General features: G+C 38.0%; 1 protein-coding gene across 1 annotated transcript; it reads right to left on the bottom strand.

The window, feature by feature from the left end:
• Positions 1-2,232: 2,232 nt before the first annotated feature.
• UGCG (UDP-glucose ceramide glucosyltransferase) lies at positions 2,233-21,359 on the bottom strand. Its single transcript, XM_008065564.1, has 3 exons — positions 21,326-21,359; positions 3,946-4,087; positions 2,233-2,325 (listed from the first exon to the last, which is right to left on the bottom strand). Exons 1-3 carry the CDS (start codon positions 21,349-21,351, stop codon positions 2,233-2,235), a joined length of 261 nt encoding a protein of 86 aa, XP_008063755.1. The 5' UTR covers positions 21,352-21,359.
• Between the last annotated feature and the right edge of the window lie 6 nt (positions 21,360-21,365).

Here is a 21,365-nt window from a genome sequence, read left to right as displayed (position 1 = left end):
TACTAATGTAGTTGATGTTTAGATCCCACTTATGAGTGAGAACATGCAGTTCCATTCTTTGTTTCTGTGATGGTATGATGTTCTCCAACTCCATCCAATTTGCAGCGAAGTCCATGATTTTATTCTTCTTTATGTCTACATAATACTCTACCATGTATATGTATGACATTTTCTTTATCCAGTCCACTTTTTTTGGGCAGTAGGGTTGATTCCATGTTTTTGCCATCATGAATAGTGCTGAAATCAACATGCGTGTGCAGGTGCCTTTTTGGTAAAGCAATTTACATTCCTCTGGGTATATTCCCAGAAGAGGGACTGCTGAACCATACAGAAGGTCAATTTTTCGTTCTTTTAGGAATTGCCACACTGCTTTCCATAGAGGTTGAACTAGCTTGCACTCCCACCAACAGTGTAGATGTGTTCCCTTTTCTCTGCACCGGTGCCAGCATCTGTTGTTTTTTGACTTGATTTATTAATGATGGCCATCCTTGCTGGAGTCAGGTGGCCCACACAGCATATTAACATCATGTGTTTTTTAGCGTTTAATATTCTTTGTGACCCCAGGTGTAGTTCCATTTTTGAAGCTCACAATCATGCCTTATTCATGACATTGCTTTTTGGCAGCACATACGTTTGTGAGAAGTTGTTTTCAATGATGAAAGCACATGAAGAGCAAAATTGGAACAAACATTTCCGACAAGCACCTCAAGAACTCACTAAGAATTGTGATCACTTCCATCAAACTAGATATCGATAGATTAGTTTTACAAAAACAAGGACAGTTTTTCAATAGTTTTATATTGTTCTCATTTTCCTAAACTTTATAAAAATAAAAGAATAAAGTAAGTCTTATGTATATAAACTATATTATATGACCAGTTTATGACTAGCCCAAGACAATTCCTCTTCACTTAATGTGACCAAAGGAAGCCAAAAGTTGACACCCCTATTCCCCGAATGAAAACATTTACAAACTTTTGCATAACAATGTTTACACCCGCACCCACAAAAAACAAATACCAAAGGGCACTGGACTTGGCAGTCATGTGAATGCTCGTTTTGTGATTACTTGCCTCCATGGTGACACAAATGCCTAATCTGTTCACACTCAGATTTGGGTGATTTCAGTATTAACTCTAGTCTCTTTTAGAACATTTGCCGTCGTGTTTGACTTTGAAAAAAAGCAAATATAACGCCTGTGAGGTCAAACATTTCCCTTAGATTGCAGGTCCTTTACACTTTCCCTCTGATTTCCACAGTTTTTATTTACACAGCTAGCAATGCTTTTGCAATTAGAAAATAAAATTTTACATTAAGAAAGCATAAAAACAACCTCCTTCAGATGCTGCTATTCATATTATGGGTATCAGAATAGCTTTCTGCTCAACCAACTTGAATGATGTAACTTAAATGAAAAAGAACTGCTATGATGAGTGAAAGTTAGTTCTTGAGATAGTCCAGAACGGTCTCTCTCTCTCTCTCTCTCTCTCACACACACACACACACACACACACACACACACACACACACACCCCTTCATTTTGAAGGAATCAGTTAGGGAATCATCTGGAACGGTCACAATTAATGGATATACACGTGTTTGGTTTTGAAAATTTTTTTCTGCAACTAAAACCTGCACTAACATCCTCCAATCATTTTAATTTTGTGACCATCATCGCGCAGGGGCTGCAGTGTAAAAATTCCATAACTAAGTTTTAAGAGTAGTTGAGTGGGGAAAGGGAAGGATGGTGGTTAAAAAACTGAAATGGGAGTTTAAGTTTCACAGTGATCAATGAATATGATTCTCAGTTATGCTCTAATATTTATTCATAATCAATGAAAATATTTTTTCATTCATGAAGGTAAAATTCTCCTCTGCATTTGCTTGCATGGGGTTTGAAAAAATTCCATGGTTTCTGACTGCAAAATGTATTATATAATTAATTTTATTGATATCATTTTATCTGAAATACCAAAGCCATGCTTTACATTTTTAGTTTAAAAAATAATCACATATACGCAACTGTATCTTACTTTTAATCATACATACTTAACTGATTGACTATGTAACACATGCATGTAATTCAAATCTCTAAAATTATTAAATATCTATAAATACACATAAACCACAAGAAATATATAAATTTCTTTTGCTTCAAATTAGTTTCCAAAACCTAAACTACAAAATTCCCAAAGAGATAATATAAAAACAACAATAAAAAAAAATGATACTTATATCCACCTATTTAATAAGTGCTGCATTAAGGCAATCGTGCCTGTTTCCCCTGTTCTTTTTGTCATTGGTGCTACTGAGAAAAATAAGGGCTAAAAGAAAAAATAAGATCATGAAAACCAGTCACCATGAGAAATGTAGTGTGTATATCATCTTTCTTCTGACTACTTGCACTACTCTGTCCTAAAAAATTAGGGGAGAATCCAAGTTTATGGGAAAACTGAGGCAATAGGGTAAAAGGTTACGCAAATGACTAGAGACCTAAAAAAGGGAAAATTAAACTATACTGAAAATCAAGGAGGTAAAATATAAAGACACATTCTTCTCACCAATGATCTACTACCTCTAAAATGCCCTTTCCAAAGCAGTATTTCAAACAGGCAATTTAAAAAGCTGCAATAAAGCTAAGTACAAAAATCAAGGAATATTAAATTCTCCTAAGAAACTACAGGTGGAATACTAAAGGAAAGTGATAAAAAGAATACTTCCATTTCAAGCAAGCTCCAAATTTTCCAATGAAGGGAGTACATTGAGTTTATAGACGTACAGATTACATAGACAAATGGTATAAGGAATAAAATTAGGTATTAAAAATCAGAACAATTAAAGAAATTAAAAACGAGGTAAGAAGTCCTACCTTGCCATTAATTGGTATCTACTCTGGACTCAAAGTCAGTTTCTTCAGGGACTTCATTTAGATCTAGCTGTACAGTAAGTTCCCTACATATGAATGAGTTCTGTTCTAAGAGCACATTCGTAAGTCCAATTTGTCTATAAGTCCTACAAAGTTAGCCTAGGTACCCAACTAACACAACTGGCTATAGAGTAGTGTACTATAATAAGTTTATAATACTTTTCACACAAATAATACATAAAACAAACAAACACAAAAAAGAAACTATTTAAATCTTACAGTATAGCCTGTATGCCAGAGATGTGAACCAACTTATATTAACTGGACATTTGAACACATATTTGCATCTTTGAAAGTTTGCAACTTGAAGGTTCGTATGTAAGGAACTTACTGTATGGCACCCATCTCAGACCACAGAACACTGGACACTGGCTCTCTCACTCTCTTCCCGTTGTTCACATACAACTCTCACAGAAGAAAATCTTTATATTCAAACTACCACGCACTTGACAATGTTTGAGTTCTAGGAGGTATACTCAGGGATTTTTATCCTTTCCCCAACTCCTTTTCTTTCCTGTGATGACTACTACAAAAGCTTAAATTTTATGAGGCCAACATTACCACAAATTTTTATTTTATTTATTTTATTTTTATTTATTTATTTATTTATTTTTGTTGAGTTGGAGTCTCACTCTGTCGCCCAGACTGGAGTGCAGTGGCCGCTCCCGGCCACCGCAGCCTCGCCTGCTGGGCTCCGGCGATCCTTCCGTCTCAGTCTTCCAAGTAGCTGGAACTACAGGCGTGTGCTACCACACCTAGCTAATTTTTGATTTATTGTAGAGATGAGGTCTTGCCAAGTTGCCCAGGCGGGTCTTGAACCCGCGAGCTCAGGCAATCCACTCATCTCAGCCTCCCAAAGGCGTGGGATTACAGGCTGAGCCACCAAGACTGGCACGAATTTTTAATATCTTCACCTTATACAGTGTTAAAAATTCCTAAGTGTTTATTATGAGGGTGGAAAGAAACAACAAAAAAACCCAGTCTAGCTCATTCCTAATGAATCTATCATTGTACTTACTTTGGGATAATCCAATTCAAAGAACGTCTCCAAGTTGTTGATTAAGTTGGGATCTACTCCTTTCAGTGGTTTCAGAAGAGAGACACCTGGGAGCTTGCTGTATGGCTGTTTGTCAGTTGCCTTCTTGTTGAGGTGTAATCGGCTAAAAAGCAAATGACACATGAAGTTATTTCTAGAGAATACATTAGTGTCAAATCAAAGTAAAGCATGTACCAACCTATTAATAGATTACTATATTCTAAGTTAAGACCTTTTAAAGCTGACCGCTTTCTAAAAGGAGATCTGAAAATGAAGGGAAGTGTAGAACCAGGTTTCCAGTTAAAAGGAAAAAAGAAAGAAAGAAAGAAAGAAGGAAGGAAAGAAAGAAACATAACTAAGCTGAATGAATGTTCTCATGAAGGCCAGAACTTTGATGCACTCTGTTTATTGCTGTACTCTCAGAACAATGCTGAGCATACAGTAGGCATTCACTAAATACAGGATGAGGAAATGAATGACAGTGTTGGCCTACCAGAGTGGCCAAAAAACTAAACAAACAGGTAAAATAAAATTTCTATCTGCATCAGAAAAATATGAAAGGATAGCCTAACAGTCAGATAACACACAATTAAAAGAAGTGCCAAGCAGCCTGCATGGGAAACAAGAAAATAAGATAAATGGAACTCCAAATGTTCATCATCTTAGACTGGCAGGAGTAGAACAGAGAGCAGTTGAAAGAAGAGAGGCCATTCAGTAGATCAAAACCACTATATCAATGCATCTTGATGTGATAAAATCCACTATTAACCTATGAATGACTTTTGTAAGTACACCAGTACGCCATCCAGATGGGTAGCCACAGGCTTATTCCCAACTAATTAAGGTAGGGTTGTGTTGCAGCAAACACCTAATATATCAGATAAGGCCATACAAACATTTTTACAGAAAAACGAAATGGTCTGCCACAATGGAAAATTTTAAAACCAACAGGAAATTTAAAGAAGAGGGAGTTATCGATTTCTGATTCCTTTCCGCTGATAGTTTGGAAAATATTGATCATCTACAGAGTTCATCTGGAGGGCTACACAGAGGCAAAACAATAAACTAAAATTTACATAACCACAAGTGTGACCACTATTCAATTTCCAACAAAACAGCAACTAGATGTCTGAAACCCACCTGGTAAAAAACAGCAGGCTTGCTGGAGTGGGGGGGTGGAAGGGTGGTAATGGTATTTTTAACACATATTTAATAGATTGAGCTAGTAATATATTGACATAGAATCACAAAAAATAGTAAGAGGATCTCATAAAAGAAGCCTCCTTGTTACCCCACCCCTCATGTGCCCCGTTCCCATAACTGCCTCCCCAGCATTAGCTGCTTCTTATTCTTCCAGAGATTTAAAAAATGCATACACACATATATATAATGTAGCATATATTAATATCAATTATTATATAATTTTCTCCCTTCCTTTTTAACATAAGTGTACTAAAAGTACGTTTTTAGATACATGTTTGAACTGTCAGGAAAATAAAAGTCTCCAAGGTCAAAAGTAAGGAGAAATCACTCAGTGAGTGAGTGCTGGAGATGATATTGCCTCTAAGGTATTTTTTGTTCCCCCAGCAACCTGGAGATGGAGACAAGCCCAAGATAAGAATGATAGAAAATCTGTTTTGAGAGCCTTGTGTAAGTCTGGAAAACCTGAAAGACTAAGTATAATAGAGAAATTGTGGCCCACAGAGGAAAGATGGAGATGCTGCCCTGAGTAAAGTAGAATACAAGAAAAAAGTCATCCTGGAAAACACCTCACTGCATGCACTTGGGTTGAGAATATAAACTACCCGTGTTGCCTGTACAAAACCCAAGAAAACGAAACCATTGTATGTGACCACAAATATATGAAAAGAACACACAATGTCTAGAAATGAAAGTTATGATCACTGACATTAGAAACACAAAGGACAGGTAAAACAGAAGACTGCATACAGTTTGAGAACTGAAAGCCAGATTAGAAGAAATTACTTAGAAGCAGCACACAGAGAGGGAGAGGCAAAGACATAGAAATCATGAAAGAGTTTGAGATGTGGACAACAGAATAAGGTCTAAAAATCCCAATGATTTTTATCCATTGGTCACAATGTGTGACTTAATGGATATTCTTTTATCATTTTGTTGGTGCTATTAAAACTGTATTAAAACATGCATGTAAAGTGCTGACCAATTAGCAGAGAAACCTTGCCCACTAATAATTTCATTGCATATGGCAAGGCTTTAGATTTAAAACAACAGCAACAATAGTCTAAACTGTACTAAATAGAGGCAGTATCTATATTTTAGTAAAAATTTAGGGTAAACCCTCTCCCTTCTTCACTGAGGCATTTCACTTTAAATGCTAACATAGATCTACCTCTTCTCCTGTGAAGAGCTTCTTCTCAAGAATGCAGTATTTTATCATAGACTCATTGACTCCCCAAACAACAGTGAAGCCCTTTCTGGGTTTATGGATGATGAGAATTAATAAGCTCTATATCTGAAATTTCTACTCAATTATAAGTCAAAGTATATCACAGTACCTTTAAAAATTATTATTTGTATCTCTGCTCTGTCTCTATCTCTCTCTAATTAATTTTCTTTCCATATCCCAAAGGGTCAGCTTGCAGTGTACCCCCTAGGATACAAGATCCTACTTTGAAGAATACTGTTTTGACTTATGTAATGAAACTGATGAAGTCCCTTGGTATAAATTACTTGAAATGTCTAACACAATGATAAAAGAATATCCATTAAGTCACCAAAAAAAACCACACTGAGCACTATGTTTAGAACTCAGTGGTGCTCCATGACTACTTCGCAGTGACTTATTAAACAACGTGTTTTGGGCCCCAAATGTACACTAGTCATTATCCTATGCACTGGAGTTATGATGATGAAAGAATTCCACACTGTCAAGAAGTTGCGGTTTAATGGGTTAGTCGCACATGTATGTACGCTCTTCTTATAAAACACTTATAGATGTCAACAAAGTTTTGCTTTGGAGTAAGGATGCATTCACTGTGTCTGCCACATGCAGAAATGATGTCTTTGGCTATGGCCAGTGCGCCATAAACCAATCTACAGCTCTATTTTTCAAAATGTGACAAGAGCCCATTTGCCAGTGTCTCAAAAGTGGCCTTGGGAGCGGAGCCCTTCAAGTGGGCCAGTATTATCAGTGGCTCTGACAGGGTCCTACAGAGTTTACTGGTTTCAAACTAGTTGTTATTTCAGTGTCTCAGATCAGGGTTTCTGCATTACTCAGACAGTACAGACTTGAGTCTATGGTCCCTACATGTTGCCAGGAGTCCTTGTGGGTGCCCATTTCTACCCTCAGCCTTCAGCAGGGTACAACACTTTCTGCCAGGATTCTGAGTACAGCACTTTCTCAGTTCCAGGCTCTATACTGGGAATCCAGTCCGAGTTTCCTGTCATGCATTTGGCTTGCGGCCTTGACCTTTTCCTTGGAGGTGTGTGGGAGGGGAGAGGAGGGTCCAAGTCACTTTTTATTGATGCATAACATACATATAGTAGAGTGACACATAAGTATGCAGCTCAAGGAATTTTCTCAAAGTCAAACTCTCATGCTTGACTTTGAGAAAATCAAGAAACAGTTTTAAAGACAAACAAACATAAACAGCATTACTAGAAGCCCCAAAATGCCCACGTCTCCTCCAACTTACTACCCTCTCCTCAAGATAATCATTATCCTGGCTTCTAACACCATAGACTAGTGTTGCCAGTTTAAAAATTGAATATGGCCAGGCTTGGCAGCTCAGCCTGAAATTCCAGCACTTTGGGAGGCTGAGGCAAGTGGATTGCCTGAGCCCGTGGGTTCAAGAACAGCCTGGGCAACTTGATGGGACCTCGTCTCTACAGTAAACCAAAAAATTAGAGTACACGCCTGTAGTTTCAGCTACTTGGAAGGCTGAAGTGGAAGGATCACCGGAGCCCAGTAGGTCGACAATGGGGTGCCCGTGAGTGTCCCCCTGCTCTCCAGCCTGGGCAACAGAGTGAAACTCCAACTCAAACAAACAAACAAACAAACAAACAAACAAAATCACATAGGATGTAACTGTTTATGTCTGATTTTTTGCTTAACATTATGTTTGTGAGATTTATTCATGTTGTTGCATTTAGTTATAGTCTACTCATTCTCATTATATTCACATACCACAGTTTAACTACTTTCTGTTGATGAAAATGAACTGTTTACAGACTGGGGTTATTACAACTAGTATACAGCCTTGTCTCTATCCTTACACAAGCATTACAAACTCTACTCTTCCCCATTCCACTTGACCCCCGGATGTCAACTTTTGGGCAAGATGAAGAAATACACACTAGATTTATTCTTCCATCTGAAACAAACAAACAAACAAAAATCAAACACAATATAGGCACCAACAGTTTTTAAGATACTGAACATTAGGCAAAGGAAAACAATGATTCCTGAGACATGAAAAGCAAATGAGATGAGTCCCACAAGTGCCCCAGCTTACTACACTGAGACAATTTCCAAGTCGCAGTACAAGGAAGGGAAGCCCGGGCAGAGTATGGCAAACTCCTCTGAATTAAAGAGATGAAGTTGAGAGTCCAGAAAAACAAAAAAAACATTCAGTACCCAACAAAGTACCAAAACATCAAATAAAACCCAAAACATCAGGCATCAAATAAAAAATTGCCAGGTAGGCTGGGTGCGGTGGCTCATGCCTATAATCCCAGCACTTTGGGAGGCTGAGACGGGATGATCACTTGAGGCTAGGAGTTCAATACCATCCAGGGCAACAGAGGGAGACTCAGTCTCTTTAAAAAATAAAAAAATTAGCCAGGTGTGGTGCTATGCACCTTAGTCCCAGCTATCCAGGAGGCTGAGGCAAGAGGACCCCTTGAGCCCAGGAGTTTGAAGCTGCAGTAAGAAACGCCGCTGGGATTAGAATTAGCAGACAAGACCAAGACCAACTCACTGCTTTGTATTGCCCCTTCATTTCTGGAATGTCATTTTCCTTTAGTTTTATCAGGCTGTGTGTGTGTGTGTGTGTGTGTGTGTGTGTGTGTGTCATTACAGCATTTCCACTTGTTAACACGTACACAGGCCACCTCTCATTCAGAAGTAACTTCAGTACAAGCAGTCTCTGAAAATGCAGTGTGATATAGGATATAATCAAAGCATGCTTAGAACACTGTGAGAGAAGGAAGCATCTAACTTTTCTTAGGTGGCCTTTTGGGATTCTCATACTCCAAGACTGGTCCACTGACCAGCAGCATTGGTAACACCTGAGAGCTAACACCTGGGAGTTTGTTAGAAGTTCAGAATCTTAGGCCTCCCCCTTTGAACTACTGAAACAGAATCTGCATTTTAACAAGAGTTTCAGGTGATCCGCAGGCACATTTAAGCTGAGAAGCACTGCTTTAAGGCTCATTTATGCTATAAACTCTTCCATGACTTACAGACAAGGTTGAAAAGGCCTGTAGCTCATCCTCTAGGCAAGAAATAACCATGAAAGAATAAAAGGGAGCGCAACCAGAATCATTTCTGTACTTACAGATATTTAGAGAATAAAGACAGGGGAAAATATTATTATAAGGTCCAAAAGAGAAAGAAATAAGTGCACAAACCAAAAATGTAGCAAAAGGAAGCAAAGTCAAGAGAAAGTAAGAATTCTGAATTCAAGGAGCTTAGCCAGTGACTGATGGGAAGAGGTGGTGGATAGAGAGGCCAAGGAGGGAGAATGAGGGTTGGACATGGTTAGGGATTAGGTAATTAGTGATGCCGTCCATAAAGCTGGGTACAGTGAGAGAAGGGAGACAGTAATGAATTTCTGTACACACTTTAAGTGACTCTTAAGACATCATGCAGCGATGTCTCTTATCTAGGAGACTAGTGGTTACCAACTATTAGTATAAATAAGGCCCACGGGTATAGATCACAACGTGAGAGACCAGTTGAAGAGCCTAGGAATCTATATTTTCACAAGCATCCCAAATGATATGAGCTGCCAGTGGACTACATGTGGGATAACACTACAGTAGTCTTTAAATTCTCCAGGGCCCGGCAAAGCAATAATACATAGTGTGCACTCAATTTTTTAAAAAAACAATTGAATAAACGAAGAGTAAACAGATACATAAAGCTCAGGATGCTAAGGTTAACCTAGAGATAAAAATAGGGGAGTCAGTCACAGTCGGGTACATATTTACTCTCCCAGGCAAAGCATACTATTAGCAGGTGGCCAAGAATGGATGTAATTAATATTATAGAACCATGATGCATGAAAGAGACTAAGAGTGAGTGACGCTCAGAGAAGTAGAAAGACTTCAGGAAGCAAGTCACAGAAGGGCTTATTTGGCTGGGTTTTCTTTTTCAGAGTTCAAGAAAAAATGAGACAAGAACTGAAATGCCCACTAGATCAAGTATGTACTTGGTGACTTCTGAGTGTTTTTGACAGGGATGGGGCAGTTGAGGGAGCATGAGGGTAGAAAGGTAAAAATGGTTTTAAAAGTAAATGAATGGCAAGTGAGAGATGATAACAGTGAATTAGCTAGTTTCTCTGGAAACCTGACAGTAAGTGAAAGGGCCAAAGAGTAGTGAGATAAAGCAGAGGGTTTCTAGTTTAATTTTAAAGGAATATTTGAGTACCTAGGCCAAGGGGAAAGAACTAGTCAAAGGGTAAAGAAAAAGAAAAGAAAAAAAAAATTATTTAAAGGCATCTTCACATCCATAGTGTGAAGTAAGAGAGTTAAGGTAGTCTGCCAAGAATGTGGTAGAATGGGGAAGATTTAGAAGAGGTTCTGTCATTAACGGGTCTCAGAGCTAAACATAGAAACAAAGTACTGCCAGCAAGCACAGTAGGCTTAGCTGAGATCTGAGACCATGAATGTGTAGTAGTACTAATCCACATGGTGGTGTGATTACCCTCTGCAGGATTTTGAAAGTTGAGCAGCTATAATTATTGGATGGATTCAGGATACAGGGCAGACTGACACGAAGTGAGGTGAGGCAAGGGGCAAGATAATGAAGGGATGAACTGAGTTCTGGGTTAGATGCAGAATTAAATGAAGCCAAGAGGTGGCAGGTTCAGGACACAACCGTGAATACACCACCTAAGGCGGTCATTCTTAGGCTAGGCTGCACATCAAAATCACCTGGGGAGTTAAGAAAAAAATCCTGATGATCAGTCCAATTAAATCAGAATCTCTAGGGGTGAGACCTGCGGCAGTATTTTTTTAAGCCCAACATGTGACTCCAAAGTGCGGTCAAAGTTGAGAACCACGGGCCTAGAAAGACCAGGTGACAGCAGGAACAGAAAAGAGACGAAGTGGAAACTTTTAGAAAGATCAGCAGTTATGGGATGGATTGAAAGCCTGATGTCTGCGAAGGAGCTGTACAAGAGTGTAAGAAAGTGAAAGAGTAAAACAGAATGAGTAAGGGTTCTCTCTCCATTGTAATCTAAATGTTGCCAATTGTCAGAAACAGAGCTTCACAGCAACTGGAGAAATTCCCATGCAGATACCCTATCCCATCCCTATGGATGACTTCCGGGGTTATTTTTAGGTTATCTCTGGCAGTATATATCATACCGGTTTAAGAGCTGGGGCTGGAGGCAGACTGTCTGGGTTTCTATTCCAGCTTGCTTAGCTGTGTGTCCTTGGGCAATGTATTTCTTTATCTTAAGTTAAAGATAACAGTACCTAGCTAATAGGATAGATCAAGCCACAAAGTAAACATTCAATGATAGTTATTATCTGTAATTAAAAGTAAACAAAACAAAACACCTCACCAATTTTAAGAACATTTTCAACCAAATGAAACTTCTCTGAATTATCATAGTTCTAATAAAAGATTTAAAGATGTCAAACATTGATGAGCTTCATACACCAAAATGGAAGGACTGAAAATTCAAATATTTAAAAAACTTTTTTTATAGCCATTATGTTGGGTTTTTAAAAACCATAGAACCAACACTTGTGTACCAAGAAAGATTTATTGGGGAAAGGGAATGGTTAAAAGCTCCCAATTATGAATAAATCAAAACATGGAATAAAACACATAAAAATGCATGGTTTAAGTTACTTGCAATATTTAGGTTAACATTATTTTGAAAGCGAAAATTACACCTAATATTTGGGAACACATTTCAGGTCCTATAGTTAAGCAAAAGTGGAACAACAATGTAAGTATGGGAGTAACTAACATTAAATATCACTATTATCCATTTAAAATGGCCTGGTTTTTTTTGTTTTTTGTTTAGCTGTTTTTGACTTTTAACCTACTAGATAGATTCTCAGTTGGGCAGAGACACTGCACAGTGCTGGCTTCTCTTAATTTCTCTATCATCAGAGCTTGACTCAAGATGCTGGATCATGCAGCCACAAGAATTCCCCTGCACTGGGGGAGACCTGAGAGACAGGGACAGGATTATTTCTACTCGGCGCAGATACAATGTTCAGAGTAACTACTGGTTACTATGTAATTCCAAGCAATGCCACCTTCTGGTATGAAGTTGTTTACAAGGATTCCAGAAGAGACCTTATTCTGTTTTGTTGACCATTATACCGCTGTGTCTAGCACAATCCACAAGGCAAAGGGAAGTCAGCTTTCCTGCCCCACTCCCTGCCAGAGAGAAAGCCCTCCCACAGACCCTAACACCTGCAAAGCTCTCATCCAGTGGCAGCATGTCCCAGGCATCAGGACCAGTGGAAGCCATGATTTGGAATTAACAATATTCATAGTTCTCTTGAAATAAAATCTCTCCTCATCCTAACACATATGCCCATTTAACTTTCAGAAATTTTATATTATTACATTTTCAAGACTGCATTGAATATAAACAGAATAGGCTTACTAGATGACTAGTCAATGGTTCTAATTTGTTTCATTTTTAGAGTATAAAGTGACCCTAAAACTTAAGTGGGCAATTTGGGGAAAAGAGAAAACATAGTAAAATTTTCAGACATGCATCACTTCCCTGAGGAATTATTTCTAAATTTAATTTTAAATCAGGGGCTAGAATCACTCGCTATCAAACAAATAGTATTCAAGTAACTGAGGCAGCACTACTACCAAGGCCAGGGAGGGAGAGGTACTCATAGCAGGTTGCCGCAAGGCTACACCTGCCTACAGCCAGCAGCGGGGACAGAGAGGAGGTGCGCAAGTGCCAGCTGGGTGCTTTCTAGGAGTAACTTAGATCTACCTAAAGTCCAAAAGGTTGTAAGGGATGAATCGTGGACAACAGAGAGAGGTCTTCCGGGTCCTGCTTTCTTTCCATTGTGAGCTAGAAGGACATCTATTCGGGGAACACGTCAAAAGAACGTCACATGATGGGAAGAAATATTCAGGGGTTCTGCTGGACTCCACAGCTGTTTAGCCTGCTGAATCTTAACTGCCTCTCTGCACAAGGGGTTTCAACCTTTTAACTCATGAGACGGCCTTACATGAACTTAGCTGATTTTTATTTTCCAACATCCCAGTGTCTAAAACTCAGCTTTTAAAAAACCAGGCCTTTTTCATTTCAGCTTATTGTTTAATCCTTCTCATCTTTTTGTCTCACCTCCCCTCTGCCACCATCTCTCTCAACTGTTTTTGATTTAGTGTCCTGTACCCTTTTTAAGGGATTTTTCTTCCAGTTTGGCATTCTAATTGGGCATTAGCAGGAGGGAAGCCTGGGATGCAGTGAAGTCCCTCGGAGACAGGCGAAACACTACACTAAGCAAGAGCAGGAGGTGCTCCTTCCCTTGCAGACGGCTGGAAGCAGCCTTGGTGACAACCTTAATGTAGCATTCCACAAGTGCTGCACAAGAATTTCACTCAAGGTTTCTAAGGAAGAATATGGATTCCACGGGGCAAAGTTCACCTTGCTTAAGAGCCCGCCCCAGATTGTGCTGCTTTTTATCATTCTGCTGAACCAATTTATCAGACTGTAGGAATTTATCTCCTCTGCTCCATGCCACAAAGCTTGTTAATATTTCATGTAAAATTAGGTTGATGGCTCTATCAGCAGGTCCCCTACTTTACATAGACCATGCCAGCAGTTTCTAATGACTGAAGATCTTTGTGATTGTTGCCACATGATTATACTCTGGAAGGTTGTTACTGTGTTTATGATCACTGTGTGTCACAACTAATGTTGCTACAAATAGCACTCATCATTTTAAACATGGTACTGCATCAAAATGGGCTTCATTAGCAATACAAAAAAGGCTCTTGATGCAACCTGAACTTTGCTAACACAAAATTCCTCAGACAAGGCAAAATGACCCATAGAGAGTTAGCTTTATAGGAAAACACAAACTATTCCCACCGGACAATGGACCTGCAGTCTATAGAATATAAAGGATTCCACTACCCTAGGGAAAAAACAGGAAATATTTATTAATTTCCAAAACCAAACAACAACAAGATCCCAACTCACTCGCACTTTGTATGAGATTAGGTTTAGCCCTAGTGTATGAGAACTGGTTAGGGCATATTTTGCCGACTGTAACTTAGAAAGGCATCCAGCAGAAGAAACACATCCACGTAGAGAGTGCTCAAAAATACAAAAAATCCTCAAATACCATAAACTCAAAATCTATTATTTACACCAAAGACAAACTAATAAGACTGTCTCTATCCTTGTCTACATAATTCCCTAAAGCTACCCACTTAAAGTTGAACATAATGCTTAAACTATTTTTTCTATAAAATTCTGTGGAAGGAGGAAAAGTGGAGAACACTTATGATTTGTATTTGTCAACCAATTCAGGATAGCCCTAAATTCTGCATTTCCCCCAAAGACAGATCTAAGTTTAAAGGTTATTTATGGCCAAACAGGCATTCCCTTTAGAAAATACTGAGGGGCAGGGGTGTCAGATGTAACAAAGAATAGATGAAGCCGGGCTCGGTGGCTCAGCCTGTAATCCCATGCTTTGGGAGGCTGAGGTGAGTGGATTGCCTGAGCCCGCGGGTTCGAGACCCGCCTGGGCAACTTGGTGAGACCTCATCTCTACAGTAAATCAAAAAATTAGCCGGGCATGGTAGCGCACGCCCGTAGTTCCAGCTACTCAGAAGGCTGAGGCGGAAGGATTGCCAGAGCCCAGCAGGTCGAGGCTGCGGTGGCCGGCAGCGGCCACTGCACTCCAGTCTGGGTGACAGAGTGAGACTCCCAACTAAAAACAAAAAACAAAAAACAAACAAAACAAAACAAAGGATAGATGAACAAGTTATTGATATAGTCCTGCTTCTACTTTAACCTACAACTGGTTTAGAAATAGTGAGATAAAGATTCCATTTGGTCCAATTAATTTCATTAAAGTCTATGGCCACTAAAACCATCCCAAATTATGACCATCTACCTCAAACTGACTGTGAAATGAATGATCAAAAATCTACCACCACCACCACCACCACTGCCATCACCAGATATATTCAAAGATGATTCATTCAACAAGCAATGATTGAATGTCCAGTGGACAATGGAGATACAATAGTAAATAAGACATCAACCTTACCCTCAAAAGCTTGCAATCTAATTGAGAAGAGACAGCTTAACACACATTAACAATCTGGATGGTAAACCCAGCATTCTACAAAGAGACATAAGAGGGAAATAAAGTCTAACATGACTCGAATAAGCAGAAGTTAATTAAACAAGAAGGAAGGAAATAAAGAAGGAAGGAAGAACAAAAAAGAAAAGAAAGGAAAGAGAATTTGAAAAAAAAAGTGCACTGCACATTCAGGGGCATGCCAACCGTTCAACGTTGCTGAAGAAATAGGAGCAAGGGGGCTGGCCCAGCCCCTGAAGAGCTGTGCATGTCTTGTTAAGGAGTTTGAATTTGAACCTGGAGGTAATGGGGAGTCATGGTAAGATCTGGAGCACAGGATCCAAGATTAGTGCTCCAGAAGGATAAGGCTAGACAGGAAACATAAAACAGAAGGAGAGCAAGGCTGTGGCTAGAGACACCAGTGAATAGAGATAGTTTCAATAATCTAGGGCAGGCACGAAGGTGCGCTGAACTGATGACACAGAGGAAGGGAGGAATAATGAGTCAGGAGAACCATCACTAAATATTAAACTGAATCACAAGGCTCACTTGCTCCTTCAAGCTATCACACTATAGTCTAATTCTGTTTCTTCCCAGGCTCAGACCTTATTCATTCACTCAAAAGTAGTCCTGCGGCAATGATCCCGACTGATCAACATTTGACCAAAGTCCAAGGGCATCCTCAGGACTAAACCTAGAAAAGAAACTCTCAATTTACATTCTACTAAGGTTCATTCCACTCAATTCATGAATTTAAGGCAAAGATCATACTATCTAAAAATAACACTCCAAAGGTTAAAATTTACTTTATTAAAAATACAACTAGTTTTTGACAGGCAGTTTGTCACAGTTACCTGATACAATGAGTATGTAAATTGCATTCAAAAGCTATCATCAGGTATAAAAGTGCTATACTAGAAGCATTAGAAATACCATATTAGTAGAATGCAGAATTAACTTGAAAAAAAAATCTCTAGAAAATAGATCTCTGCCTTACTAGAGGGTACTTAATATTTAAGGACAAAATATCAGTCTGGCACCTCCGGTCAATTAATAGAAAAGATAAAGCCTAATGACAAAATTAGAACATCATGTATACAGGGAAAAATGATAATCTAATGAGGTGGGATGGGGAACAGAGAATAAGAGTGTCTTACTTAGATACCCTTCTCATTCAGCGACACGGCTCCTAAGAGCTAAAAAAGCAAAAAAAAAAAAAACCAATGCTAGACTTTTATACAATCCCAGTCCCCAAGGTATCAGAACACACTTGTGTTCATAAAGGGGTAAAAACAAAACCACCATAAAGATCGTTTAACCAATTCCGCCAAGGCTATAATCATTAGTTATTTTTAGGAAATTTGAAAACTCAAGAATAAGGCTCTTGAATTTCAAATAACTCTAATCTGAATGTTACCTTTAACATTATAGGCAGAACTCCTACAAACAGTTGCCATGTAAAATACATTATGAAATGACTAAGTATCTGTTCAATATTAAAAATGGAAAGGAGTAAAGTTGTAGGTAGAGATACCAGGGAGTAGAGATGGTTTCAACACATTGGAAATAATGGTTTTCTAGTTCATAAGGTACCAGATTTTTAAATTGCAGGCTATAGGGATTCTAACACACTTGTGATATCAGAACAAATAATTTCATTGAAGAAGAGTTGTACATTATATTAGTCACATTCACCTCCATTTTTAAATACTGATCAATACTTAGCTCTTTATCTCATTTTAAGATATAATACAATAAAACATTGAATCTAATTAGATATGATTACCCACTATATTTAATTTTTTAAAAATAACTAATTGGTTTTTTTAAAATGTTCTACATTTTTTCTCAGCAATTTATAGCAATATTTGTATTACTTAAACATTTTTAACAACTAGGAGACACAGATTGTGCTCTTTAATCTGATATGGAGTCAGATACATTTTTGAAAATAGGCTCCATTTCCACCTGAGTCAAGTTTTTAGGAGAGCATTAATATCTGCTTATTTTAATTTATTTATACTTCACCTTATTTAAAAAATAATGTGAAGGGGACACAGACATGTGTTCAGAAAACATATTGTTTAATAAAACACAAAATACTTAGCACAGTATTTTAACCAAAATATTGTTACCAAAGTTTTTAACCTTGTCAAAATGTTGATACATAAAATTAGCAATTTTATTAAATACAGTAGAGAGAGGGAAAGGAAAAAATGCTTAGTTCTCTGCTCGAAAACAACTCATATTAAACTGGAAAGTATCTTTACTTCAATAAAAAAGGAATCAAATCAAACATGTACCTAATTTTGAAGATGAAACCAGACAAGAAAAAAAGTATTTATCAAAGAAAGGGTAAGATAATTTATACAGAAATTAAGCTGTCAATTATTGTTTTACATTCAGTTACTTATTTCAAAAAAAAGTATTCATAATATTTCTTTAATCAGAAAGTCAATTTAATCTGTTATAAATGAATTGCACCTTATTTATTCTATTTTCACATAACTTTTCAGGGAACTGTCATTGTCAATAAAAAAAGATAATGCTGTGGGACATTAGAAAATAAATACAAAGCCGCTGTACATTACCTCAACTAAACTAAATGTCTGCACTGTTCTCAAAAACTTAAGATATTTTAAGAAAACTTTTGTCCTTTATCATTGTGCATACACACACACTTAAAACAATTCTGTAGTTTCTCAAATCTAAGAATGTAAATATTCCCAGATGGTTATTCAGAATATTAGGGCACATCAGTAGTGCTAATTTTAACTGAAGTAGAGTGACGTTATCATTATGTATCTATAATAGAGGGAGGGCGATACATCACGGTCCCACATGGAAAAAAGTCACTTTTCCCTCAATTAAACTGTAAATGTAACCTTTTCAACCAAAACAAACACAGAGAGAGAGAGAGAGAGAGAGAGAGAGAGAGACAGAGAGAGGCAGAAAGAGAGCGAGAGAGAAAGGAAAAAAACCCAAGCCCCAAGATTACTTAATAGTCTGGAAAAAAGATAGTTCACTTTTAAGCAAAAATGTGAAAAACAAAAAACAAAAAAAACCCAAACAATTATGCAAAAGAGTAAGGAGGAGTTTGCCTCATTAGTTAATAAAACTTCATGAATTAAAACAGTGAGTACTGGTACAAGATCTAAGAAATCTATGAAATGGCATTGGAAGTACCCACATACAAAAAAGAATTTAGTCTATAATAAAGATAGTATTTCAAAACAGGAAAATAAATGATCAATCGATAAATGACTTTGGGACTAGTGGCTAAATATTCAGATGAAACTAAAATTAGGGCTCTAGTTTTCATCATGTAACAAAGTAAAATACTGGGTGAGTTAAAGAGTAACATATTAAAAAGTTAAGAAAAACTCAAAATGCTAAAAAGAAACATACATAAAAGAAAATATTATGCATATATATAAGCACATATAATAATTGATGGAAATGAGGAAGATATAAAAATTACATTAGACTCATAAAAAGAAAAATAAAGACTTGTCTATCTAAAACACACATGTACACATACCTTTCTCCATATTATATGTACAAAGTTGAAAGACAAAAAACAGACCATGAAAAACGTGCAACACAAAAATAGATAACACAAAAACAGGTAACACAAAAATAACCTTCATATAAAAAAATGAATTCAGCAACAGACTGTACCACAGGCAAAGGATTGCATCTATGATTCACAAATAAATGTAACTAGCACATAATATGTTTAAAAAGTGTTCAATGGAACTAGTAAGTAGAGGAATAGAAATAAAAACAAAAAACAGGGAAATGCCTGATAGCATCAGTGAGGGGAAATGGGATCATCATACAAAGTTTCCAGGACTAAGAATGGAAATAACATTTCTATGGGGTAATAATATCAAAGTTAAAAATGCTACTTCTGACCCAACAATTCCTTTTTCAGAAACGTAAACTAAGATCATCTCTCAAAGATGTATGCATATAAATTAATGACAGTATCACTTGTAATCTAGATAAACTGGAAACAACCTAAATGCCCATCAATCATAACACATAAATCTTAGTACCTCATAAACTAAAATAGTATGCATCTTTTCAAAGTGACGCATCTACTGACATGAGAAAAATGGTCATGATATTTTACATGTCAGGTCCATGTAAGCAGGGGCCTTAAATGCCTTATTCTCTTATTTCCAGCAACCCAGAACAACACCTTGCATAAACAGCTTCTCAGTAAGCATTTATTAAATAGATGAATTTTAAAAGCAGGTTACAGAACAATAATCATGATATAGTCCCTTTTGCTTTCCCTCCCTTCACCCTTCCCTCTCTCCGTCTCTCTCACACACAGAAAGAAATATAATTGGAAAGACAGTCACACCAAAGGTTAACAGGGTAATGTAGTTTTGATGTATGTTTTAAGTTTCTTCTTTATTCTTCTCTGTATTGTATGAGTTCTTATGTAGTAAGCATTTTTAAAAAATGTATGACTAGAAAGAGCAACAATATTGTTTTTTAAAAACTCATGTATTTAAGATGAACTCCAGAATGTGTTCAGGGACGACAGCTCACAAGCTCCAAAAACCAAGATCAATATTATCCAAGTGGCATGTTTTCTTTCACTTGTAAAGAAATATCAGTATATTCTGTACAGGTAGCATCTTGCTCCAGCACCAGGAAATGCCACACTATACTAATAAAATACAGTTTCTGAAAGGGAAGGAACACCTTTTCTGCAGTAAAAAGAAAAAAAAAACAAAAAACACACTAAAAGTAACGAATTTCTTCCTCCTCCTCTAGTAACATTTACCCTATTTGTAGTTGGTGGTAAAGATTACTATATCGATTGTTCCTTTTTTCCCTCAGGCTACAAAACCAAGTGAATCCGGATCTGTAGTGTGCTCTCTGTCATTCTTTCATTTCTTTACATGGGCAGATTTCATCTTAAAGGGAGTTCAACAATGGGCATATCAAAAGTAGCCACACAGCCCGTCTCTATTCATCCCATCATCTTGTTCTATTTTGTTCATAGGCTTCATCACTATCTAATAGCCTTGGGGGTACTTCTATTATCTGTCTCTGCCTCCTAGAATGCAAGCTCCCTGAGGACAGGAATTCTGTTCTGCTCACCACTCTGCTCCCACCTCAAGAACACTGAATGGTATCTAGTAGGCCTCAAGAAGTATTTGTTAAATAAATCTTGCAAAGATGTGGAGGGCAGTGGGAGAGTACAAAATCTAAACAAGACAATAAACGATCAATCGAAAAAAGCAAAGAAATCCACCCTGAAGTGTACAAACTGACAGGATTCAAAGCTATAATGAATGCCACCTCGGAGGTTGAGTGGGCATTTCGAGGTGGACAGGTGCTTCACACCTATCTAAGCTGATAGAGTTCTTCCAGGAAGGAGAAAATCCACAGGGAGGTCTCTAGATAGCCTTCCGGAAGAGTGGAAACGATCGTCACCATAACAGAAATGTGGCCCATGTCGAGAGAAAAAAAAAAAAAATACACCATACATCTTGGCCCAGATGAAAAATCAAACGAATCCCCAACACAATCAAACGAAGCAAGCAACCTTCCGCCTGACACGTAAGAGCAGCTTCCTTCCCCCTGACTGTGCAGTCGCCTGCAATCCCGCAACCCTTTCATCGCCACTTTTCTCTCCCAAAGACCCTCCGCCGAGACGGTCCGAGGGGAGAGGGAACGGGCGGGGGGACAGTCTGAGAATCAGCGTTCTCCACCCCACCCGACCCCAGTTCCCCCGCCCAAAGCGCAAATGCCTCCCACCCTCGCCTGGCCCCGAGGCCCCGACCCCTGCCCCGAGCCTTTCCGGCTGCCCCGCACTCACGTGTAGATGATGGCCATGAAATGCATCAGCCACAGCACCA

Source organism: Carlito syrichta, unplaced genomic scaffold, assembly GCF_000164805.1.
Source record: "Carlito syrichta isolate Samal-C Ts95f unplaced genomic scaffold, Tarsius_syrichta-2.0.1 Scaffold308663, whole genome shotgun sequence".
Classification (NCBI taxonomy): Eukaryota; Metazoa; Chordata; class Mammalia; order Primates; family Tarsiidae; genus Carlito; species Carlito syrichta.
The sequence above is the reverse complement of the archived record's forward strand: the minus strand, read 5'-3'. Positions and strand labels throughout refer to the sequence as shown.